At 39.0% G+C, this 26,934-nt stretch overlaps 1 protein-coding gene and 1 long non-coding RNA gene across 51 annotated transcripts in view; one reads left to right on the top strand and one right to left on the bottom strand.

Moving 5' to 3' along the window:
• SH3D19 (SH3 domain containing 19) overlaps nt 1-26,934 on the top strand; it is a 196,931-nt gene that overhangs the window by 88,322 nt on the left and 81,675 nt on the right. For 41 of the 50 annotated variants that reach the window (XR_014069341.1, XR_014069340.1, XR_014069342.1 and 38 more), the window contains one exon: nt 7,218-7,257. Coding sequence is in view for 21 of the 50 variants with exons in the window: in XM_081543972.1 (XP_081400098.1) it covers nt 7,218-7,257 (40 nt within the window). In the remaining 29 variants the exon portion in view is untranslated. Of the gene's footprint in view, nt 1-5,261; nt 5,443-6,852; nt 7,136-7,217; nt 7,258-20,705; nt 20,877-26,934 lie in introns of those variants that run through there. The other 9 variants (XM_081543994.1, XM_081543995.1, XM_081543991.1 and 6 more) reach the window with 3 other exon arrangements.
• On the bottom strand, nt 11,718-15,041 carry LOC145526962 (uncharacterized). The gene is made up of 2 exons (XR_014069355.1): nt 14,000-15,041; nt 11,718-13,906 (listed from the first exon to the last, which is right to left on the bottom strand). It is a non-coding gene; the product is annotated as an uncharacterized LOC145526962 (long non-coding RNA).

Raw genomic sequence — 26,934 nt, 5'->3', positions numbered from 1 at the left:
TGGATTTATCTGGCTAGGCAATACAGCTGAATTGGAGAGGATGAGACAGGAACCAAAAATTGAGTCAAGACATCACCATCCAGACAAGTGCTGATCATAACCTAAAATGTAGGCAAAAGCAGTGGGCACGTGAAGGAGAACACAGATTCCAGAGACAGTCTGCTTCTTTATTGAAACCTAACTCATATGTTGAAAAAACTTGCCATCTGTCTCTGATTTCCCCCTCCCTGTGATTAGTGTGCTGCCTTTGCATGAGTTGAGGCATTTAAAAATTAGAATTAATGAAAGGCATCAGTATTGACCGTGCTGTCAACCAGACTTTTCTGCTTACCCACAGAAGCATGGGCAGCGCGGTGTAAACGTCACTCACAGACGTCTTTCATTCTTTGGGTCAAGAGAGTAGTAACATTCTTAAGTTCAACAACAACAGATATGTTGGGTTGGCCAAAAAACTTACTCGGGTTTTTCATAACCTGTTACAGAAAAATACAAACCAACTTTTTTGGCCAACCCAGTATATGTATTGAAAGTTTACCATTTAAAAGAACAATATACTAGTCACTTACAAATAGTTATGAATAGAAAAGAAGCAAAAGGCAAAGGAGAAAAGGAAATAGATACTCATTTGAATGCAGAGTTCCAAAGAATAGCAAGGAGATATAAGAAAGCCTTTGTCAACAATCAATGCAAAGAAATAGAGGAAAACAATAGAATGGGAAAGACTAGAGATCTCTTCAAGAAAATTGGAGATACCAAGGGAACATTTCATGCAAAGATGGGCACAATAGTATGGACCTAACAGAAGTAAAAGATATTAAGAAGAGGTAGCAAGAATACACAGAAGGACTATACAAAAAAAAAGATCTTCACGACCCAGATAATCACAATGGTGTAATCACTCACGTAGAGCCAAACATCCTGGCATGCGAAGTCAAGTGGGCCTTAGGAAGGATCACTACGAACAAAGCTAGTGGAGGTGATGGAATTCCAGCTGAGCTATTTCAGATCCTAAAAGATGATGCTGTGAAACTGCTACACTCAATATGCCAGCAAATTTGGAAAACTCAGCAGTGGCCACAGGACTGGAAAAGGTCAGTTTTCCTTCCAATCCCAAAGAAAGGCAATGCCAAAGAATGCTCAAACTACCACACAATTGCACTCGTCTCACACACTAGTAAAGTAATGCTCAAAATTCTCCAAGCCAGGCTTCAACAGTACATGAACTGTGAACTTCCAGATGTTCAAGCTGTTTTTAGAAAACACAGAGGAACCAGAGATCAAATTGCCAATATCCGTTGGATTATCGAAAAAGCAAGAGAGTTCCAGAAAAACATCTATTTCTGCTTTATTGATTATGCCAAAGCCTTTGACTGTGTGGACCACAACAAACTGTGGAAAATTCTGAAAGAGATGGGAATACCAGACCACCTTACTTGCCTCCTGAGAAATCCATATGTGGGTCAGGAAGCAACAAGTAGAAACAGACATGGAACAACAGACTGGTTCCAAATAGGAAAAGGAGTACGTCAAGGCTGTATACTGTCACCCTGCTTATTTAACTTATATGCAGAGTACATCATGAGAAATTTTGGACTGGATGAAGCACAAGCTGGAATCAAGATTGCTGGAAGAAATATCAATAACCTCAGATATGCAGATGACACCACCCTTATGGCAGAAAGTGAAGAAGAACTAAAGAGCCTCTTGATGAAAGTGAAAGAGGAGAGTGAAAAAGTTGGCTTAAAGCTCAACATTCAGATAACTAAGGTCATGGCATCCGGTCCCATCACTTCATGGCAAATAGATTGGGAAACAGTGGAAACAGTGACAGACTTTATTTTGGGGGGCTCCAAAATCACTGCAGATGGTGACTGCAGCCATGAAATTAAAAGACACTTGCTCCTTGGAAGAAAAGTTATGACCAACCTAGACAGCATATTAAAAAGCAGAGACCTTACTTGGCTAACAAAGGTCCATCTAGTCAAAGCTATGGTTTTTCCACTAGTCATGTATGGATGTGGGAGTTGGACTGTGAAGAAAGCTGAGCACCGAAGAATTGATGCTTTTGAACTGTGGTGTTGGAGAAGACTCTTGAGAGTCCCTTGGACTGCAAGGAGATCCAACCAGTCAATCCTAAAGGAAATCAGCCCTGAATATTCATTGGAAGGACTGATGTTAAAGCTGAAACTCCAATATTTTGGACACCTGATGTGAAGAACTGACTCATTTGAAAAGACCCTGATGCTGGGAAAGATTGAAGGCGGGATGAGAAGGGAACGACAGAGGATGAGATGATTGGATGGCATCACCAGCTCAATGGACATGAGTTTGAGTAAACTCTGGGAGTTGACGATGGATAGGGAGGCTTGGCATGCAGTCGGTCCGTGGGATCGCAAGGAGTCAGACACAACTGAGCAACTGAACTGAACTGAACTGAACTGATATTAGTCACTGTGGGAGTCTCAGAAGTGGCTAGAAACACAGCTGAACAAGGGTGGGGAATTGTAATTAGAACAAGGGGGTGCCTAGGTATTAGCTGGTGCCATTTATTTGTAGAATGAATCCTGGATTCCTTCCATGAGATATATCTGTCATTTTCTCAGGAAATGTCATTTAAAGATTTTAGGAAAGCCTCTGAAACTCTTATCTGAGATGTGTAAAATTCCATCCATGTACTATTGAGGAGAACCAGTTTTGCCATCTTTTAAAGAGTCATTAAAGCAAGATTTGTGAACCCTGAGTATCTGCTCTCTTCTTGTGGAGGAATTCATTGTTTTATTTATTCTATTTGCCATAAGGTGCAAAGAATTCTTCAGAACATGTAGATCTTTCAGTTAATACTGACTGGCATAGATCATTCTTTAAAATAACATAAACTATTCATATCTACCCCAAAGCTGGAATGTGTAAGTAATGCTTGGAAGTCTGATCGGAATCCCTTCACAGATAATAATCATTCCAAAAAGAGATATTAGCACTCCAACATGAAATACAAGAGAGATTCCTGCTCTATTTTGAGTGTGTATGTGTTTTCACTCCTGGGGACTGAGTCTTCCCACTAATTTCAAAGAATGACTTAGGGCCTTTTGTTGCCCACTTGAGTTAGTAGTGTAAGTCCTGACCCGATGGGGTTTGATTTTTCTCTCCAGTTAACTGATGAGAGCCAGATCCTCAAAGCCCACATTTCTTACAGTAGATTCTACTAAGTTCTGAGTTGGCCATTCTTCTTCATTTTAATCAAAGCAAAAGAGAACATCTGCATTTTTGTCATCTTCATTTCAAAGTGTTATATTATTAGATTCAGAATCACCCTGGATAATTAGCATCAGTAGAATCTGTCTCTCCGTTTCCAAAAAACTGTCCCTGCCAGTATAAGGGCCTGTTTCTACAATGGTGGTATACCATCTAAATATATAAACATTGGGATCCTGAATGTCCAGGTTACTTAGGACCAGGAGTCGTCATGGCAGGAAAATTTGGGTCATCTGGAGCTCCCAGACCCATGGAAGCTTCCCAGCGCTGTCCTGATTCTGGCTCTCTTGATGTGCCCATTGTCCCTCAGTTGTCCCTACAACATCCACACACACACAGTCTTGAACACCCTTTGCACCAGTTCTGCCTGCATTCTGCCTTTGCTGTTCTTTCAGGGTGTTCTTCCATTTCCTCAATTAGCTTTATTAACCAGGAGACGTGGATGAGTGGGAGCAGGAAATCTAAGGTCTCTCTCTGTCTCTTGCATGGCGTGTATGTGTGTGTTTGTGAGAGAGAGAGAGAGTGTGTGAGTGACTTAAACCTACAAGCTGTACACTTTCACACAGCATCCAGCCATGCTAACTTTCCCCTTGAAAGTATACTGCCAACCTGCTTGGCCCCTGGAACTAGTGCATTGTCCACAGGAAATGTGCAATGTTGGGTCACTAAATTTTAGAGTTAGGCCATTCTTTTTATGAATTTATTTTTAATTGAGGATAGTTGTTTTGTAATATTATGTTGGCTTCTGCCAATGAAAATCAAAACTACAATGGGGTATCACCTCACACTGGTCAGAATGGCTGTCTTCAAAAAAAAAAAATTGCAAACAATAAATGCTGGAGAGGGTGTGGAGAAAAGGGAACCCTCTTGCACTGTTGATGGAAATGTACACTGATGCAACCACTATGGACAACAGTATGGAGATTCCTTAAAAAATTAGGAATAAAACTACCATATGACCCAGCAATCCCACTACTGGGCATATATCCTGAGAAAACCATAATTGAAAAAGGCCATTTTTATTTTAAATAACTTTTCTTTGTGGAAATGGTAAGGCTTTGGGCTAGTAAGTTATCTAAGTATGTAAAGATTTGGGAAGCCTTTGCAAGTATTTTCTCTCATAATTATTTAAAAATTAGAACTCTGAAAAATTGGGAATATGCCAAAAAATACTTGATTTGAAATAAATAGAAACCATACGCTTAAAGCACTGTATATAGTCAAGATGAAATTTCCATGTTTGCTATAGATCTGTTCTCATTTTTCTTAAGGGAATTTTAATCCAAATGTTTTATTATCATTGGCAAGATCCAGATTCTGAATCTGCCCTCAGTGCTTTGTTTTGTTCAGTCTCAGCTTTTGGATCAAAATAACCACTTATTATTTTGCCAGAAATTCAGCATTAACACTAATGTATTTCTTGACAATTGCACAATAGTCTCGGCTGTTATGAAAATTACTTTGCTTAAAATAAGTATATTAAAATGCAGACACACAACAAGCACACAGTACATATTTATATGTTTTCAAGCTAAAAGATGGCTTATGGAAAAATGTGAAGTCCAGTTATTTGTGTATTTTAAGAAAAAGGATTAAGCCAAGAGCATGAATCTTAATTTGTTTTCCATTGCCAAGAGCCAAGATGGGGAATATTGTAAGTAGTGGATAATTTACCTTTACCTTCAAATTAACAAATATATGGGTCTTAAGAGTAACATGTTATAAGCACTGTGTATGCATATTTATGTGGAAATGTAACACTAAGAGTGAATTTGGGAGGAAACGTTTAAAACGTCCTCCAACATATTATCAAGTTATTTTCTCCAATTTTAATTACTTCTCCATAGGGAAGTACAGTGGGAAGGTATTTGTATTTTCTTAGAGCAGAAAGTATTAGACTGTTGGTAGAATTTCCTGTTTTAACCAAGAATGAAGGAGAACTATGAGCCATTTGCTTCCTGAATGGCTGCATTCCAGCTGTGCAGACTGATCACAGCACATCTGCCAATCAGAACAGGCCCTGGAGGAAACCTTGGAGGCCGAGTCTTGTTTACACGCATCGTGACTCTGTTTCTCCCCTCCTCCTGTGTGTTGTATGACTAGGAAGATTTGTAGGGGAATTCGCTATTACGTGCCTAAATGAGCCACAGCAATTGTATTACGGGCAGACTTAGCTCATCTTAGCTACAGGTAAGAGTTGTTACTTTGTTATGAGGATAGCTGATCTGCATCTAGTTTCTGGCTTTACTTTGAGACAGTATACTTTACTTTTGTTAGCAAAACCAACAGGCTAAAAGCTGAAGAGGAACAGTCAAAAAATGATTTAAAATGTGCGCTGTATTCCTGACTTTAAATTTTATAGTACTCAACAAATGAAAAACTAGATTTTTATTTAGAGGAGGGGTAAACCAAGTTAAATTAAAAGTTTTAAAAGTGGCAGTAACACTAAGTCACTGTGTAGAGAAATTGGAACCAGAAGCACATTAACCTCATGTGTTTGGGAGAGCATTATAGCTAAACAAATACGTTTTATTGTGGATCTTTCTCCTTGTCAGTGTTTCAGAGAACAGTATCTTCCTGTGTGCTAACTCCTTGGTTTAGAAAGACATTTCTTTTTTATTATGTACCCATTCAGAAAGAATTTATATTTAGCTATGTAAATCTGGTTCATTTTCTTTCATAATTTTTTCATAAAATTTCTTCAGAACTTTTAGAGAATGTTTTCGTTATCTTCATGCTGCTGCATCAGCAGTAAAATTAAGGGGGGAAGAAAGGATTCCAGTCTAATCTTTGTTTAGCCATTAAATTGTATCATGTTAGTGTTAATTCAGAAGATAGTTTAGAAAACTACCTTTTGATAACCTTGCATAGGATTTCTAAAAGTCATTCTATAGGATTTTATTGTGGCTTTACCCGTTGCTTGCTTGCTTCTTTTTTTTTTTTTTTTTACCCATTGCTTTCTGTTGTTAGTTTTTTCATAACACTGCTATCTTTCTACTTCATTTATTTATTTATTTTTAAGCATGTACTGAAGGAAAAAATCATTACTCAGTCAAAAAAACAAAGGACAGCCTGTGGGTTTTGTGGTTCTTTCTCTTTTATATAATAGTCTTCAGGTTGATGAAGCACATTTTAGAGTAGTACCTAGAGGCACTTTTAAACACGTCTAGCAGCTAGGCTCTGGTTTCTTATTCTGTAGCAGGATTTCTCCATTTTAACACCGTTGGCATTTTCGAGGAGATTAGTCTTTGTTGTAGTGGTTAGTAGCATCCCTGGTCTCTACCCACCAGACGCCAGTGGCTCCTTCCTCCTCAGCTGTGACAACCACAGACTATTTCCTGGCATTGCCAGATGTCCCCTTGGGGAGGAGGAGCAAAATCGCCCCTGGTTGAGAACCACTGCCCTGTAGCCCTTTAGACCTAATTTTCTGTGAAACATGGAAATGCAACTTCTGAAAAGTTCTGGGTGATAGAGAGTTAAGGAGGAGGCTGCACTGGTCTCAGTGTATTTGCAGATGTAGCTGACTGCTCATTTCTTTCCCCTCCCCATCCTGTTAGAAGCTTTTGCCAACCATGATTCATGGAATGATTTTTTTGAGCTGAGTAATTTGTGGCTTTTCAGTTTCCTTACTTTCTTTCCTTAGCTAAACTTGTTTTGGTTTTAGCAAAGTGTTTAAAACAGCAAAGATCTTTGAAAATGAAATAATACATGTAATGATATATTTTCTAAGTAGATGATTTTTAACAAACTGTAAAAACTTTATATGCCTGTCCTTTGTATCTTTCATAACTCCTCTGTCAGACAAATCCTCTCCACTCTGAAGGAGAGCCTTATGTAGGGGAAGACACGGCAACCTTTGAACAGTCCTTTGTGAAATCTGACGGTATGGCAGCTGGGATTGAAGAACTTCTTTTCTAAGGCTTCTAAAGAGCATTTTAAAATGTGACTGTCTTCTTTCTTTACAGATCGAAACGAACGAAATAAACCAGAGCATCGTTCTTCAAGGTATGAATTTATAGTTATAGTATTTAATAACTCTGTATAAAGCTTCTCTTTTAGGAAATATTCTTTGGGAGAAGCGCAAGTGTCCCTTTTTGAAACACTGTCTATTTGAATCTTCTGTGGCCCTCAGGCTTCACAAGGGAAATACTGTTCATTCTCAGAGCAAACATTCTTTATAAAATTATTCACTACCTGGAAGACATTTTTTATTTTGAGAATTTGTATCAATGACAGGTATATTTTTACAGAAAATTATTTTATCCCTGTTTCTTTTCTTTTGTGGTTTATTTCCCTCCACTTTCTTTAATTGGTATTTTTATAAATGTGTACTGCTTTTTTTTCTAATTATGTATAAAGCTAGCATGGGCTTATAGAAACTTAAAAATTATTTTTTAAAGTAGAGATCATTTAAAAAAAACAGCGTGTCTTTCATCAACTGGAAATGGCTGCTACTGCTAAAAAACTGATGTAAGCTTATCAGTATATATATATATATATATATATTCCAGTTGAATTCTTTAAGTTCTTACTGGATAGTTTTGAATGGCCAGGAAGGTTCTATCCCTTCAGCCTCTTATTCATGCTGAGGAGTGTGTCTTATGAGATCTTCACCAGCACTGAAGAGTGTTTTTTGAAATCCTTGTCAAACTTACGGGATGGAGGTAGCTCAGATGATAAAGAATCTGCCTGCAATGTGGGAGACCTGGGTTCAATCTCTGGATTGGGAAAATCCCCTGGAGAAGGAATGGCAACCTACTCCAGTATTCTTGCCTGGAGAATCCCATGGACAGAGAAGCCTGGGGGGCTACAGTTCCTGGGATCTCAAGGAGTTAGACATGACTGAGCAACTAACACTTCTCAAACTTATATGTGGAAAATTGTCTAACTTCCACTCTCTAGACAAGAATGACAGATCTTTTTTGATTTTTTAACCTAGTTCTGTGAAGGATTGTAATTTTTTAATATCATTTTCAACTTATTCCACATTTCATCACTTTTTCTTTGCATTTTATGTTGTGATAGTGTGATAGTGTTATTAGTCACTCAGTCGTGTCTGACTCTTTGCAACCCCTTAGACTGTAGCCCACCAGACTCCTCTGTCCATGGAATTCTCCAGGCAAGAATACTGGAGTGGGTTGCCATTTCCTTCTCCAGGGGATCTTCCCAACCCAGGGGTCGAACCCAGATCTCCTGCAGTGCAGGCAGAGTCTTTACCATATGAGGCACCAGGGAAGCTCCAGTACATTTTGCAGAGATTGTCAATCAGAGTAAGTTACTGAGATCTAATCTGGGAGGAAAATACAGCTAAGTATTTGGGATGTAAGGTGGTTTTTGGGGGGAGGAGTATAATTCACATACATTAAAATTCACTCTTTTTGGTGTATGATTCTATGAGTTTTGACAAACACAGTTAGATAGCCATAATCATAGAAAAGTATGTAAGATTGATTTTTTTAATACTTAAAAAATAATAGAAGAAAAGAATGTAAGAGGACTTGACAGCATGCTTGACTGTGAGTGACATAAAGTTGAAAGGGTAAAAAATACTTAGGATGATAAAATCAGGATCCATAAGACCCCTGACATACTGAAGGTTTGACTGAATTAAGCATTATGAGTTTTAATTGGAACAAATGTAAACCCTACCCCTACGGCTGAAAGATCAATGGAGCATAAAGCAGTAGGGGAGAGGTGACTTAACAATATTTTTGAAAAAAACCTTGAAGATTTAATTCTTCATAAATTCATCATGAGGGGAGTTCCCTGGTGGCCTAGGGGTTAGGATTCTGGGCTTTCACTGCCACAACCCAGGTTTAGTCCCTGGTCAGTGAACTGTAATCCCTCAAGCTCCACAGCACAGCCAACAACAACAAAATAAATAAATAAATACATTCATTAAGAGTCAAAAATTTCATGTTGTTGCCTCCACCTCCCCCAAAAATGTCAGCATTGATTTAATTATGCTGAAAGACCTATAATGTCCAGAATAAGAAAAGTGATAGCTCTAGACCACACTTTCGATATGCTACTTAATTCTGGGCCCAAAAGGCTTGGGGAAATTGAAGTGTGCGTTGGACTGGCTATGTCGATATTACTTGAGGTACTTAAAAGCAGAATCCTATGATCTACTCCAGAGAGTCTCATTCAGTAGGTGTGGAGTGAGTAGATCGTGGGAATCTGTATATTAAAGAAGTGACGGGTGATTCTGATGGAGAGCCAGGTTGGGAACCACTGGGATAGAAGACCACAGCTGAGTTGGGAGAGGGAAAGTGAAAGAGAACAGCTGGGTAGAAGTCAAAGCTAAGTCATAGGAAGACTTGTTTAAGGAATTGGGAGAAGTTAGCCATGGTTTGGAAGTTTGGGAAGGGGTATAAGACAGAAATAACTGGATTCAAACACCTGAAGGTCTGTAGAAGAGACTAGCAAAATTGTTCTCATAATTGCTGTTCCCAGCATTAGCTCCCAATTGCTAGGAAGAACCAGGGATCCTCGGAGGAATAGCTAATTCCAGATCCTGGGAAGGGGAAAATCCGGGTAAGCCTGGACCTTACTGATAGGAAGGTAGGAAGTGTTCAGCCAATGGGGTCATGTCAAAAAGGCCTAGGAGGCAACTTCAGGAGGCTCCCATTGGCCAAATCTGGGACAATTAAATGACAGTAGATTCTAACACATTGGATTTTTTAAAATCCATATAGAAGAAGAAATACTTAAGTTTTTAATTATAAAGGGAAAAATGTACCTTTGTCAATGAAGAGATCTGGTGATCACATTCTTAATCAAGTGGTCAACTTGTATACCTATCACCATCTGTCTCACTATCAGGTGAGACAACCTGACAGGCTGTGATTCCAGCTGATGCTTTAGCCGTGCACATAGATATCATTTATGTAATAGGAACCCTGGCCAAAAAAAGGTAATATGAAAAATACAAAAAGGCTAGAAAGATATTTTAGGTTTTAAAAGACTATTTTTTTTTTTTAATCTGGAATTTTAAAATCCAGATTTAAAAAAAAATGCTTTGGGGGTTAATTCAGAAAATTTAAAGATGAACTTTATTTTAGATTTTTTTGTTAATATTTCTTTGATTAGGTGTATATAGGAACGCTGTTATATGGGAGAATGTCCTTATTCTTAGGAGATGTAAGCAGACGTATTAGAGGCGACACAGGGTTATGTTTGCAGCATACTCTCAAATAATTCATGAGCATTAAAAAACAGTAAGATATAACAGTAAATACAGGAAAATATTAATAATTGGTGGATAGATGAAACGTATATATGGATGTTCACCGTATTATTCCTTTAGCTTTTCTGTAGACTTGAAATTTTCACAACAAGAAGGAGTAGAGGAGGGAGTCTGGAGGAAGGCAGGCAACCCACTCCAGTGTTCTTGCCTGGAGAATCCCCGTGGCCAGAGGAGCCTGACGGGCCGCAGTCCACGGGGTCACAGAGAGTCGGACATGTGGAGGGAACGGGTCTGTATGTTCTTTGTTGTCCTGGGGGTAAAATATACATCTGTGGGTGGAAAGTCGAGAGAGTGGATTTCTGCACAATGTGAGGAAGGATTTCCAGACGTAGCAGGTCAAAGATGGAATGGAATCTGGGGGAGACACTGTCAAGGAAAAGCTGGACAAGCTAGTGGAGGGGATAAGATGGAGAAGTTTCATGCATAGCTAAATCATGATTCTAGACGACTCCAGCCCTTGCTAATTCAACAGACGATAATATTTGTTGAGAGACCCTAATCCAGGCTCAGGATACAGCAGAAAACAAGGAAAGGTCTCCAGCTCTGTGGAGCACAGAGTGCCCATTGTTTGGGATTTACATTCCCAACCGCTCACGTCAGGATCCAAGTCTTCCTAGTTCTACTTCAGGCAGTGCTTGTGGTACTCAGCCTTCAACCTCTAATTTATACTTTCAGGCTCTCCAGGACTGTGATACTGGTCTTGGTAACCCTAGCAATTAGCACATGCCTGGTTCACAGTAAGCACTTAATAAACAAATGTTGGAATAAATGTCAGATGTAGTTCAAAGAGAGACAGGGAATGCCAATATTTTTTCCTTGCTGACTGGAAAGAACCTGACTCTCAAAAGCTTGCCCATGGCTGCTGTTGAGTGCTTGTTACTACAGCAGCGAGGATACGCCCTATAAGAAAGGAGAAGTGTTTTCAGGAAAGGCCAGTGTCCTCTGTCTGAGGTGTCTGCCGAGACTGGCAGTGACCTGCTCTTCCCCTGCTGTCCTTAGCTGAGCAGGGCCACCCTGCCAGTCCAGCAGGGCATCAACCAGATTAATACCTGCTGTATCAACAGGGCAGAGGGGGGAGAATATAAACAAAAGTCACTTAATTTTGGTGTGCTTTTTGGTTCTCCTCAGGCCACTTGGCAGCAAGAACATGGGCTCAATGCCCAGCATGCATAAGAGAGATGCATTTCTTTGGTTTGTGTTTTTATAAGGCCAAATACTCCTATAGCTTTCACAGTGAGAGGTGAATAAATCTGGGACGGCTGCCTGTTCTTTCATTTCAGTGCTGAAATAAAAAGGAAAGTAAAACTTTTGTCAAGTTAAAGGAAAAGTTTTATTAGGTATAGGTCAACACTAAGACCCCAAGCTAAAAAAAGCATCACTTAAGCGTCGGAGAGGCTTGCTGGGTGCTTTTTGATTGGTTTGTTTTGTAGAAGTCAGAAATATCTGAATTCTTGTCTTTTCCTTGTTAGTTTAAATATACCATTTCCCAAATTGATGTCCCATGGAACTTTCGTTGTAGGATATGAATCAGTACGCAAGAAGTAAATAATTACTGCATGCAAAAAATTTGGAAATAGTTAAAACAAAATTAGACATATTTCTTTCCTGAGGGTCTTTGATGTACTGAAATGCATTATAAAACTCCAAGTGAGAAACTTACTATAGAGGATTTTTAAAATTTGTCTGAATTTATGACTTCCTTTCCCAGACACAGGTACTAATAACATCTAGAAAAATGTACTATGGAATGGCAGTTGGGAAACTAATTGAGAGGGAAGTAGGAGCTAAAGATAATAAAGAAGGTTAAGCCCTGTGGTAATCAGTGCCAGCAATGGAAAATTAGGAAGTTTTTTTACCGCCCCAGCAGGTCTGAATAGTAGGTCCCAATGACTTAATGGTGACCAAAAAATAAGCTACTTTGTCTTAAATGTTTTACATACTGCAAGGCAATAATTTATAGCAGAAAAACTAAGAAAGCAGCAAAACAGAGAACCCTTAATCTGTTTCTCAGAAATTATCATTTGAATCTTAGTCTTTTTTAAAGCCTTTGATACCTGTTTATAAAGTTTGATTGAATTTAAGTAAAATTCACAAAAATTCTTTAAAAATTAGACAAAAATAAAATTTTCTAAAATTTATAAGGAAGAACAAGAATAACCAACTTTGAAGATCAAAACTGAGAGATGGACTCTTGTAAGCAATTAAGACTGTTTTGTCAGCAGAGAAACAGGTCAAGGGAACAGAAGGGAGAGCCCAGGGGCTCTCCCAGGTGGCGCGAGTGGTATATAGAGCCTGCCTGCTAACGCAAGAGACATAGAGATGTGGGTTCTAGCTCTGGATCGGGAAGATCCCCTGATGGAGGAAATGGCTCCCCCACTCCAGTATTCTTGCCAGGAGAATCTCATGGACAGAGGAACCTGGCCAGCTACAGCCCCTAGGGTCACAAAGAGTTGGATATGACCGAGCGTCTGAGCACAGCATGCGCGGTTCTGTCCGGTGCTGTGATGGAGCCGGCAATACAGGGCAGTGGAGAGAGAGCACATGTCAACAGGTGGTGCAACAACCACTGCTTACCTGTACTAAAAAAAAATTCTAGATGGAATTTGCTTTATTTTATCATGTGAGGTAGAATCTAAATACGTAAAAGTAAAACATTTTGAGGAAATACATAAGAATATCTTTATGACGCTGGAGTAGGGAATGAGTTTTTAAACAAGTAGAAACCACACAGAAAAAGATGGACAAATTTGACTATGTGAAACTTTAAAACTTATGCACATGAAGACAGCAAAAGCATGTGAAAAGATAAGTCGTTACTGAAATACACACAGGCAACAATGGTTAGTGTGCAATATAAATACACATCAGAAAGAAAAAGACAAATAACTCAGTAGAATAGGGACAGGGAGCTCAGAAAAGATGAATCCTAAGAAGCCAACTAATATTTGAAAAGATTTATTAGCTTGCTAATACTAAGAAGGTATGCACCAATGTGATGATGAGATACCATTTCACTTCCATAGAGTTGGTGCAGAAATCTCAAAGATTGACAATTACAAGTGTGTGAGAGAATAATTTGATACAGCATATTTAGAGAGTAACTGAGCACTGTATGATAAAGTTAGAAATGCCCAGACCATATAACCCAGCAGATATGAAATACCCCAGAGAAATACTTTCACTTGTGCCGAAGAAGCTGTGTACAGGAATGCTGAGAGTAGCACTCCTTGGACTGAGGGGACTGTAGCTATATGTGACAGCATAGAGAAATCTCAAAAACAGAATTTTGGATGATGAAAGTAAACTGTGGGAAACTATATCCAGTCTCCTCGGATAAACCATAATGAAAAAGAATGTTTTAAAAAAGAATATATAATATATACGTGTAAAATTGAGTCACTTTTGCTGTATAACAGAGATTGGCACACCGTTGTATTGGGTTGGCCAAAAAGTTCGTTTGGATTTTTCCATAACATCTTATGAAAAACCCAAATGAACTTTTTGGCCAACCCAATAAATCAGCTATACATCAATTAAAAACAAAAAAAGCAAATCATAAAAGAAAGATGGCTCAGTATGATACCATATATATAAACCCGAGGTCAGCACATAGGCCAAATCTGGCCTGCCACCTATTTCTGTAAATAGTTTTATCAGACCTCAGCCACACCCATGTGTATGCGCACTATCTGTGGCTGCTTGCACATCACTGCAGCGGAGCTGACTAGTTACAACAGAAGCCACACGGCCCTCAAAGCCTCTGATCCCTTATAGAAAAACTCCAGATACAAAAAACAGTTTGCTGACTCCCTTTGTCATAGGCGAAACACAAGCAGCATATTCTTTATTGTATATTTTTATGGCTACATATATATTTTTTTATATGAATATGTGTACCTTTAAAGTAAAAGTATGGTGTGGCAGTCTGGATGGGAGGAGAGTTTGGAGGAGAATGGATACATGTATATGTATGACAGAGTCCCTTTGCTGTTAACCTGAAACTATCACAACATTGTTAGTCAGCTGTACTCCAATACAAAATTAAAAATTTAAAAAGTACATTAAAAGTATAAAACAGGTACATATGGAAGTGATAAATAGTGAATTTAGGACATTGCTTATCAAAGGAATGGATGAGAAAGGGGTATACAGGGAGTTTCAAGTGTATATTAATGGCTCAGTTTTGGGCTTTGTTTATCTATTTTTTTTGAATCCTGAAAAATTTCATAATTAATTTTAAAAGCCTTTAAGAAGACCTTCTTGACTTCTGTGGCACCAATAATGGTGTTTTTACAGGACAGGAGCATAAAATTGAGTGAAATTTTCTTTGATTCTTTCTGAAAGAGGAAAATAAAAAGGAGGAAGTAATTGAGAATGTTCAAAAAAAAAAACATGATCAAACACTGTTCCCATTTCTATTCATATCTACACCTGTAGTTCCCTCTACTCTGTTCAGTTCAGTTCAGTCGCTCAGTCGTGGCTGACTCTTTGCGACACCGTGGACTGCAGCACACCAGGCCTCCCCGTCCATCAACAGCCCCTGGAGTTTACTCAATCAATCACATGTCCATCGAGTCGGTGATGCCCTCCAACCATCTCATCCTCTGTCATCCCCTTCTCATCCCGCCTTCAATCTTTCCCAGCACCAGGGTCTTTTCAAATGAGTCAGGTGGCCAAAGTACTGGAGTTTCAGCTTCGGCATCAGTCCTTGCAATGAATATTCAGGACTGATTTCCTTTAGGATGGACTGGTTGGATCTCCTTGCAGACCAAGGGACTCTCAAGAGTCTTCTCCAACACCACAGTTCAAAAGCATCAGTTCTTCAGCCCTCATCTTTCTTTATAGTTCAAATTTCACATCCATACATGACTACTGGAAAAACCATAGCTTTGACTAGACGGACCTCTGTTGGCAAAGTAATGTCTCTGCTTTTTAATATGCTGTCTAGGTTGGTTATAACTTTGCTTCCAAGGAGTAAGCATCTTTTAATTTCATGGCTGCAGTCACCATCTGCAGTGATTTTGGAACCCCCAAAAGTAAAGTCTGTCACTGTTTCCACATCTATTTGCCATGAAGTGATGGGACCAGATGCCATGATCTCAGTTTTCTGAATGTTGAGCTTTAAGCCAACTTTTTCACTCTCCTCTTTCACTTTCGTCAAGAGGCTCTTTAGTTCTTCTTTGCTTTCTGCCATAAGAGTGGGTGTCATCTGCATATCTGAGGTTATTGATATTTCTCCCAGCAATCTTGATTCCAACTTGTGCTTCATCCACCCAAAAGTTTCTCATGATGTACTCTGCATATAAGTTAAATAAGCAGGGTGACAATATACAGCCTTGACATACTCCTTTCCTGATTTGGAACCAGTCTGTTGTTCCATGTCCAGTTCTAACTGTTGCTTCCTGACCTGCATATGGATTTCTCAAGAGGCAGATCAGGTGGTCTGGTATTCCCATCTCTAAGAATTTTCCCCAGTTTATTGTGATCCACACAGTCAAAGGCTTTGGCATAGTCAATAAAGCAGAAATAAATGTTCTTCTGGAACTCTCTCACTTTTTCAATAATCCAACGGATGTTGGCAATTTCATCTCTTGTTCCTCTGCCTTTTCTAAATCCAGCTTGAACATCTGGAAGTTCACCGTTCATGTACTATTGAAACCTGGAGAATTTTGAGCATTACTTTACTAGTGTGTGAGATGAGTGCAATTGTGCGGTAGTTTGAGCATTCTTTGGCCTTGCCTTTCTTTGGGATTGAAATGAAAACTGACCTTTTCCAGTCTTGTGGCCACTGCTGAGTTTTCCAAATATGCTGGCATATCGAGTGCAGCAGTTTCACAGCATCATCTTTTAGGATTTGAAATAGCTCAACTGGAATTCCATCACCTCCACTAGCTTTGTTCATAGTGATGCTTCCTAAGGCCCACTTGACTTTGCATTCCAGGATGTCTGGCTCTAGGTGAGTGATCACACCATCATGATTATCTGGGTCGTGAAGATCTTTTTTGTATAGTTCTATGTTTTCTTGCCACCTCTTCTTAATATCTTCTGCTTCTGTTAGGTCCATACCATTTCTGTCCTTTATTGTGCCCATTTTTGCATGAAATGTTCCCTTGGTATCTCTAATTTTCTTGAGGAGATCTGTAGTCTTTCCCATTCTATTGTTTTCCTCTATTTCTTTGCACTGATCACTGAGGAAGGCTTTCTTATCTCTCCTTTGGCCTCTACTAAAGGCACTATTTATTGCTCTGTGGGTTTTTACCTGATTTTGATTTTGTTACCCAAGAGTTAAACAAGTAACACATGAAAACACTTTTTAGTAGTACAGAAATATGTGGTGTCTGTGTTTGTTCTACAAGCAACTAATACTAAAGGAATCTGCTTCAGTGTCTATCCTAGCCTACTTTCTATACATATGCGTAGTATATAGTCAAATGTAATATTTAGAATAAGTGAGGCTATATCTGTGTGTAGTGTAGATGTATATGTTGGTGTTGTTTAGTCACCAAGTTGTGTCCGACTCTTTGTGACTCCATAGACTTCAAGCTTACAAGAAATCAACTTTGAATATTCGTTGGAAGGACTGATGCTAAAGCTCCAGTACTCTGGCCAACTGATATGAAGAGCCGACTCACTGGAAAAGACCCTGATGCTGGGGAAGACTGAGGGCAAAAAGAGAAGGGGGCGGCAGAGGATAAGATGGTTAGATAGCATCACTGACTCAGTGGACATGCATTTGAGCAAACTCTGGGAGGTAGTGAAGGACTGGGAAGCCTGGCGTGCTGCAGTCCGTGCAGTCAAAAAGAATCGGACACAAATTAGCGACTGAACAACAACCCTATTGTTGGTCTTATAAAGATGTTAGGATTTTACTTTAACACTTCACCATTATCACATTATGGTTTAAAAAGGTTAGCTAAAAGCAAAAGATTTAACTTGTTTTTGCTTTTCTCCTTTCTAAATATGTCTATTAAAATGTCATGCTCTGCTGGGCTTAGTTTAACTACTGTAATTCTGTACCATTTCCATACCCATATGTTTTGATTCCTGTACCTCTATAAACTATAGCTTGTGTGTAATTACTTCCTGGCATTATGTTTTCTAAGCTATAAGAGAAATATCATTTTTGCTGTAGCATCTGTAATGTTGTAAACAACGTGAAAAATTAAAGTGTATACAGGTTTTTTAGGGAAAAATCCTTTTGCAATGAGAGAGATGAAAGGATTATTAACATTTTATGTCATTCTACAGAGAATATGTATTTTCTACTATGGCTTTAAGAAATGTGAGTTTAGCATTTTCCCCTAGTTTGATGGGAATGAAAATGAAGCATTGATATGGTCTGTCAGTTGAGTAATTGAAAAGGTTTATCAGCTGGCCTACCACTGCCATACTACTTAGTATGGGGGCTTCTCTGAAGTTGTTTCAAATTAAACTATCCGCAGGCAGTTAACTGGAACGGCCGCTGGTCCTGTATTTGCTACTTTTTCTCAAGACTGACGTGTGTGGCCACCCACTTCTCAGCAGTCCAAGGAGCTCATGGAAATCGTGGCCCTTAAATTTTTTCATCCTAATTCTTTTCTCTCTCCCTTGGATTATATTTTATATCAGTTCATTGCTTTCCTGCAATATAATTTAGAAATAGTTATCTACACAGTCTTACAAAATCTGTATTAAATAGCCTTTAGTTGAGTGAACTTTGTATCCATCTTTGTGGATCTCAGTTTGCCCTTAGATTATGATTTTACCTCAATTAATAAATGTCCTGTACAACTGGACTTTAATTTTTTATTTAAATGCATTCCCTTATTGGCAGAACATGTATCACATTCTTCAAATGTATTGCATAAGAGTGTAAACCATAAAAGTGTACTAATTCCTGGAAGAATCTTAGTGTGGACAGAATCGCTAAATAGTCATTTAGAAGCCCAATCACCTGCTGTGTCATTAACAGAACCCTACTGTTGATCCAGATTCAGTCGTTTCACATATAAAACCCTTCCTTTTTGCCTCTTTTTAAGATTGAAGTGTAGTTAATTTACAGTATTGTGTTAATTTCTGGTATACAGCAAAGTGATTCAGATATATATATATACACACATACATATCTTTTCAGATATTTTCCATTACAGGTTAATTACAGGGTATTGAATATGGTTCCCTGTGCTGTACAGCGATACTTGGTGCTTATCCATTTTATGTATAGTAGCTTGTATCTCCCATCCTCCTAGTTATCTCTCCTCTTCTCCCTTTCCCCTTTGGCAGCCATAAGTTTGTTTTCAGTGCTTGTGAGTCTGTTCTGTAGATAGATTTGTTTATATTATTTTCTAGATTCCACATGTAAGTGATACATGTAATATTTGTCTTTCTCTACCTGGCTCACTTCACTTGGTATGATATTTTCTAGATCCAACCATGTTGCTACAAATGCAGTATTTCGTTCTTTTTGTAGCTGAGGAATCACCTATTGATGGGCACCTGGGTTTCTTCCGTATCTTCCCTGTTGTAAATAGAGCTGCCGTGAATACTGGGGTGCACGTATCTTTTCAAGATATCGATTCCTCCAGATTTTGGCCCAGGAGTGGGATTGCTGGATCATACAGTTAGCTCTATTTTTAGTTTTTTAAGGAAACTCCATATTGTCTTGAAACTGGAAATCAGACCTGGTCCCAAAAACATAACTTCAGGGTTGGGCACCTCCTTTTTGATGAGGGGCTCCTCTGGACACTGTCAGAACATTCAATTCTGCCCCACGACAAGATTTTGTCACTTTCCATCACGTTCCAGTTGTAGAGCAGCTCTCAGAAGATACAGAGTGAGCCTGCCCACTCTTGCACAACACTTGTAAATGCAGCAAAAATAAGGCAGGAGTGCCAAAGAAGGACTTTGTGTGTGACTCTCTCTTCTTTTGGAAAGGAGGGCTGAGAATCAGTGCCCTTTGGTAATTAAGAAAATAAAAGAATAGAAGGAAAATATCGATTGTCTGAATGCTTCTGAGTAACATTGTGTCTAAACTACAAACATCCCGTCAATTGTAAACCTGTTTCCTAGAGATAAAGTTGTCCCTAGCATACTGCCTTGGGCAAGCAGCCCAGGGATGCTATCAAGGAATGACAAGCAGACCTAAACATTTATCACCATCTCTTGCCCAGTACTTTCTCTTTGGTTACAGATTCCAAAGAGAAACTCTCAGTAGAAAAAAATCCCTATAAGCTGAACTCTCTCTTTGGAATTTTCTTCTTGAAAATTATCTAGATTTGGGGTTGGTTGGGGCATATATACTGATGAACACTGTCCAGGTATACTGATGACTAAAGTGAAAGAGTCCAACTGTAGCAGGAGATTTAAAGAGAGAAGCTAGGATGGTATGGTCTCAGAAGAAGAGAGCTTGTATAGGAAACGACTTTGTTTTCAGTGCTGCGTGAAGTTCAGCAGTACTTCCTGTTTGTGGGAATTCCTAAGATACCCTTGTATGCTCAGAATTAAAATCCCATTTATTAAATTCAAGTTTAAAGGGTTTCAGTTGCTTTTAACCTTGCAATGTAATAAAACAACATCTAAGGATTCTCAACAATATTGTAATTTAGAAATGAAAATTACATACTTACATTGGCTTTAGAACTATCCCAAACTATATCCTTGACTCTAGGATTTATTTCCAGCTGGGTTAGGGTATCATGAGTATACTGAAAGAACAGAGCAGAATAGTACCTGAAAGTATTTATGTACAAACCAGATCCTTGCCATGCAAATATATTGTGTGACGAGGAAAATGTATTGCTTGTCTTATAAACACTGACAGCAGATCTATGCCTTGGTGAGTAATAGAAGACTTTTTTTGCTTTGTCTTCTTCCACCAACAAAAGGCAAAAAAAAACCAACCAAAACCCAGCCCCCAAATACCCCTCTTTGATATGGGACGAATACAGCCAGACCTATAAATTTTCAAACATTTATTTGCATATACTCCTTGACATGTTATATATTATGAATAAATCCCAGAAGTGATGAAAATCTTAGATCATTTTCTAATACTCTTCAAGACATTTTCCCCCTTCCTCTGATTTAGATCTTCCAGTCATGAAGAGTCTGTGAAAAAAGACAAGTTTTCAGAGTTCTTTGGTAATTAATTCACAATTTCCACTTATTTAAATTTTTTAAAGTTTTCTTTTGTTTTTGGTGACTTCCTCTCAATATTTGGCTCTAGGTGAGGCAGTGATATTCAGCAGCTAAGAACTCAGGCTCTCAGGTCTAAGAACCAGACCATCAAAATTTAAATCCTGGCTTCATCATTTACAAGCTGTGAGAACTTGAACGTATAATCTCTTCCTTCATCTGTAAAATTGGGGTCACAACAGTATTGATACATTCCTCTAAGGTAAGGGTGAGTGTGGGGATAAGTGAGTTAAAAGGTATAAGGCATTAGAGCAGTGCTCAGTAAGGTCACCTAGGCTAGCTATCACTGCCATTGGAATGGACCAGTTATCAGCTCCAATGTCCTTCACTCCAGTTAGATTAAGCAATTAATTCTTACCAAGTGGAAGTTAAATTGAAATCTTGGAGTTTTTTAAGTTTCATATTTAAAAATTTTTAGAGTGGAGGGTAGAATAAAGATCATCCAATCAAATGATATTATATGACAGATGAGAAAATTGACATTAAATGATGCAGTTATGCTCAGAGTTGTGGCATGACTGTACCTGGACCTCAAACCTCTGAACTCTTCTCACAGTCCACTCTCTGTGTCTGACAACTTTCAGAAGGAAAAGTTTTAGTCCTGAGCCCTACATGCCCTGTGTCTCCAGAATTCACTTACAGCCTTAATGCTATCCGGTGCTTTAAGTACAAGGGTGAGTCCCCTCTCCCCTCTCCACTCTTCTGTTTGACCCTTATTTGCGTAGAGACATGATCTTGGTGTAAATAACTTGATCTTGGTGTAAATAACATACCACCCTTTATTGTTTTATAATAGTGATTGTTGAGAATATAGCCTTCAGATCACCCATAGATTTGTTTTGCTTAAGCCTGAGGCAAAACCACAACTTACATTTAGGGTAGGCCTCATGTTAGGGAAGTATCATGACAAACAAAATCCCCATGAAACATCAATGAATGCAAATTTGATATCAAACAAATGTACTGGGGTTTCTTTCCTTTTTTTTAAAGTAATTTTTGGCACTTAACCCTACAGTTGAGCAATTCCACATTTAGGTATCTACCCAAGAAAGATGAAAAGATACCCAACCAAAATTTTGTACATCAAAGTTTGTTGTTTAGTCACCAAGTTATGTCCAACTCTTTTGCCACCCCATGGGCTATAGCCTGCCAGGCTCCTCTGTCCATAGGATGTCCCAGGCAAGAATACTGGAGTGGGTTTTCATTTCCTTCTCCAGGGTGAGGTTTCTATGATGCCATGTTTGAAAGTGGGATTCACTTATATTCACCAAGTAGTTATTGTGTATGATAAGAGTTTATAGAGCATTGAGGTATTTATACTAAATCTGGGGAATTGGAACCCTAAAAGACAATCTGTAGGAATTTTAACTCTCCCTAATTTACCTTTAACTCTGTTAAGGTCAGCAGCCTCTCTGTCCTCCTCTGACTGGTCCTTCCCTTCCCTGTAAAGCAGCACTCCAGATGTTCTTTCTAGTGACACTAGTCAAAGTTGTGAGCCCCACAATTGAGCCTGCTTGACCTCACTCCTCCGTTCTGGACAGGACCTCACCTGGAGAAAAAAATATTTGGGTTTTGACAACATTACACTAATTCTTGTAGGGGATATTTTCTAGTACCGCCTATAGTCTCTTACAAATAAAACATGAAAAGCGGAGTTTGCATTATCAGAGTGTTTAAAAACACAAGACTTCCTGGTGGTCCAGTGGTTAAGAATCTACCCTGCAATGTGAGAGACACAGGTTCTATCCCTGGTCCAGGAAGATTCGACATGCCATGGGGCAGCTAAGCCGATGAGCCACAACTACTGAGCCTGCTCCATGCTCCGCAGCAAGAGAAGCCACCACAGTGAGAAGCGCGAGCGTCACAGCTGGAGAGTAGCCCCCGCTCGCCACAACTAGAGAAAGCTTTGCGTGGCAATGTAACCCAGTGCAGCAAAGAAAATGCACTTACTTAATGGTGACAACCATAGCATATTAATGTAAGATGTGAATAACAGGGGCAACTGATGTGGGGTGTATGAAAACTACTAATCTTCACAACTTTTCTATAAATTAAAAAAAAAACTTTATAAAATTTTGAAATTTTATTTTTTAAAAAATCTTCTCCCCCCCAAATACATATAAAACTACTGTGACAAAATAAGTTACAGCAATTCAATATTAGCATAGTAAGCAGCTTTTATTCTGTTTTACCAGATAATCTAGGATAAAATGATCAAGCCTAAATTACTTGCACTATTCTTATACAGAGTCCTAGTTTGAAAACAAACATTTCTAAGGAAATGTTAGAGTTAAAAGGGGAATATAAGTACAATCTCTGTGTTAAAATTTTAAAACGGGGCTTAAAGTTAGTATTTGAAACATTTGATATCACAGGACCATCTAAAGACTGGGTCCTAATTACTTGGGCATACTTCTGTCTAGAGCATGGACTACCCTGTATTATAGTTCATAATTATATGCTTATAAGTCTGGCTCACCACCTGAAGGCAGCTATTCATCTTTGCATCTCTAGGTTTGGTAACATGACAGATGATCAGTGTTTCTGATTTGAGAAGAGATACTTGCAAATGAACTAGAAATAACTAGAAATTTCAGGATCTCAAGAAATGTATTCCCTTTTGAGGATACTTGCAGAAGTAAATAACCCGTGTTTAAAAGAAAATAACCTTTCTGATTTGTACTTGTGTATTGATTGTCTATACACATTGCTGTCCAGGAGCCCTGCTGCCCCACCACCAAGGATCGTCCCACATCAGCTGACTCTGGTAAAAGTGCTGGTGGCGATGCTAAGGGAACCTTTGCTGCTGCTGTGGGTTCCTGTCACAGGGACCCCGTCCTGTCTTTCTTAGGGCCTTGCTACCAGGGCTGTGGCCTGTGGGAATGAGGTGGGATTAGGAGAGGAACTTGGAAATGTCTTAGATCCAAACCTTACCATCTGTAGTTATATTTCTTTCCTCTTTTGTCTCCATTTCCTTCTTTCTTCTTTTCTTGAAATTCCAGGAAAAATCTTAAAATGTCATCTGACTGGGTTCAACTCAGACTGAAACAGCTGTACATCTCTCCCAGGAAAACCGTGGCCCCAGGTTTAACAGAGTGTTTGTCTGGAAGCAAAATGTATGGTATTGTCACAGCAGCTTCGGGTGTTTGGAAGCTTTCCTCTCTTCACTGCTCTATCAATAAAACAGGAATGATATTTGCTACCTAAATAAGGAGAACATACAGGGAGTAGGAATTACTAAATAATGTATCTTCTTTTTTGCAAGTAAGGGTCTTAAGAAAAAAAACAATTCTATCTACCCATCCATCTGCCTGTCTGCCCACCCAGCTGCCTATCCATCTATCTTTCAATCCGCACATTCATTTCAGTTGATTTCTGTTGTTAGAAATTCTTGCATCAGGAAGAGCCTTGGCCCAGGGAACAATTGCTGTATCTCATTGGTATTCTTAAGGTGACATAGGTGTTGGTGGCAGGTGAGCAGGATGGTCATGGGTGCCACTAGAAATTTGAGTTAGGATGGACTGCTCTACCAAGCTTGTTCTGGAAACACCAGCCCTGAGCTAGCTGGGAGTTTGAGGAGTATCTCTGACTTTGGCTGCTGCAAGGAGGTAAACTTTACTGTTCATATCTGCACACTCTTGCCACTTGCAATCCAGTTTATGATTTTTTAAAGTTTGATTATACTTCACCCTTCTATTCATTTGAATTGACAATCATGACTTGTTTTATATTTGTGATGTTATTTTTATAAAGATTCCAGATATCCTTAGGTCTTCCCACACCCCCTAATATGTATTAAAATGGCCTGATTAAAAGAGCTTGCCTATTTACTTATGTAGTTTCTCCACTTAACTATAAGCTCTTTGAGTGCCAGGGCTCATCATTTTTACTCTTGCCCCTAGCACCTAGGAGAATCTCTGGAATGTAGAATACACTAAGGAAACAATATTTACATTCTTGATTTTTTAAAAAATTTTTTTATCTGGCCACATCGGTCTTAGTTGCGGCCCTCAGGATCTTCTTCCTGAGGATTGTGACCCGTGGATTCTCTACTTGCAGTGCACGGGCTCAGTAGTTGTGGCTGTGAGCTCAGCTGCTCCATGGCCTGTGGGATCTGAGTTCCCCGCTCAGGGATCAAACGTGCATCCCCTACATTGCAAGGTGGATTCTTAACCACTGGACCACCAAGGAAGTCCCACATTAATGATTTTTAAATTCTAAATGTTTGTGTTCATTTAATTTGATTGAAAGTATATGAAAGTGAAAGTTGCTCAGTCATGTCCAACTCTTTGTGACCCTATTAATATACAGTCCATGGAATTCTCCAGGCCAGAATACTGGAGTGGGTAGCCGGTCCCTTATCCAGGGAATCTTCCCAACCCAGGGATGGAACCCAGATCTCCTGCACTGCAGCTGATTCTTTACCAGCTGAGCTGCTAGGGAAGCCCATATAATAATTTGACTATTAACTATTTTTTGTGTGTAAATTAATTTATTTATTTTAATTGGAGGCTAATTACTTTACAATATTGTAGTGGTTTTTGCCATACATTGACATGAATCAGCCATGGGTGTACATATGTCCCCCATCCTGACCCCCCCTCCCACCTCCCTCCCCATCCCATCCCTCTGGGTCATCCCAGTGCACCAACCCTGAGCACCCTGTCTCATGCATCGAACCTGGACTGGCGATCTATTTCACATATGATAATATACATGTTTCAATGCTATTCTCTCAAATCATCCCACCCTCGCCTTCTCCGACAGAGTCCAAAAGTCTGCTCTTTACATCTGTATCTCTTTTGCTGTCTCACATATAGGGTCATCGTTACCATCTTTCTAAATTGCATATATATGTGTTAGTATGCTGTATTGGTGTTTTTCTTTCTGACTTACTTCACTCTGTATAATAGGTTCCAGTTTCATCCACCTCATTAGAACTGATTCAAATGCATTCTTTTTAATAGCTGAGTAATATTCCATTGTGTATATGTACCACAGCTTTCTTGTCCATTCATCTGCCATGGACATCTAGGTTGCTTCCATGTCCTGGCTATTATAAACAGAGCTGTGATGAACATTGGGGTACACATGTCTCTTTCAGTTCTGGTTTCCTCAGTGTGTATGCCCAGCAGTGGGATTGCTGGGTCATATGGCAGTTCTATTTCCAGTTTTCTAAGGAATCTCCACACTGTTCTCCATAGTGGCTGTACTAGTTTGCATTCCCACCAACAGTATAAGAGAGTTCCCTTTTCTCTGCACGCTCTCCAGCATTTATTGTTTGTAGACTTTTTGATAGCAGCCATTCTGACTGGTGTGAGATGGTACCTCATTGTGGTTTTGATTTGCATTTCTCTGATAATGAGTGATGTTGAGCGTCTTTTCATGTGTTTGTTAGCCATCTGTATGTCTTCTTTGGAGAAATGTCTGTTTAGTTTTTTGGCCCACTCTTTGATTGAGATGTTTATTTTTCTGGAATTGAGCTGCATGAGCTGCATGTATATTTTTGAGATTAATTCTTTCTCAGTTGCTTCATTTGTGATTATTTTCTCCCATTCTGAAGGCTGTCTTTTCACCTTGCTTATAGTTTCCTTCGTTGTGCAAAAGCTTTTAATTTTAATTAGGTCCCATTTGTTTATTTTTGCTTCTATTTCCATTACTCTGGGAGGTGGGTCATAGAGGATCCTGCTGTGATTTATGTCAGACAGTGTTTTGCCTATATTTTCTGCTAGGAGTTTTATAGTTTCTGGTTTTACATTTAGATCTTTAATCTATTTTGAGTTTATTTTTGTATATGCTGTTAGAAAGTGTTCTAGTTTCATTCTTTTACAAGTGGTTGACCAGTTTTCCCAGCACCACTTGTTAAAGAGATTGTCTTTTCTCCATTGTATATTCTTGCCTCCTTTATCAAAGATAAGGTGTCCATCGGTGGGTGGATTTATCTCTGGGCTTTCTATTTTGTTCCATTGATCTATATTTCTGTCCTTGTGCCAGTACCATACTGTCTTGATGACTGTAGCTTTGTAGTATAGTCTGAAGTCAGGCAGGTTTGATTCCTCCAGTTCCATTCTTCTTTCTCAAGATTGCTTTGGCTATTCAAGGTTTTTTGTATTTCCATACAAACTGTGAAATTATTTGTTCTAGTTCTCTGAAAACTACCATTGGTAGCCTGCTAGGGATTGCACTGAATCTATGGATTGCTTTGGGTAGTCTACTCATTTTCACTACATCGATTTTTCTGATCCATGAACATGGTATAT

The sequence above is a fragment of the Giraffa tippelskirchi genome, chromosome 11 (assembly GCF_054371585.1).
Source record: "Giraffa tippelskirchi isolate mGirTip1 chromosome 11, T2T-mGirTip1v1.2.pri, whole genome shotgun sequence".
In the NCBI taxonomy this organism is placed as follows: domain Eukaryota; kingdom Metazoa; phylum Chordata; class Mammalia; order Artiodactyla; family Giraffidae; genus Giraffa; species Giraffa tippelskirchi.
The sequence above is the reverse complement of the archived record's forward strand: the minus strand, read 5'-3'. Positions and strand labels throughout refer to the sequence as shown.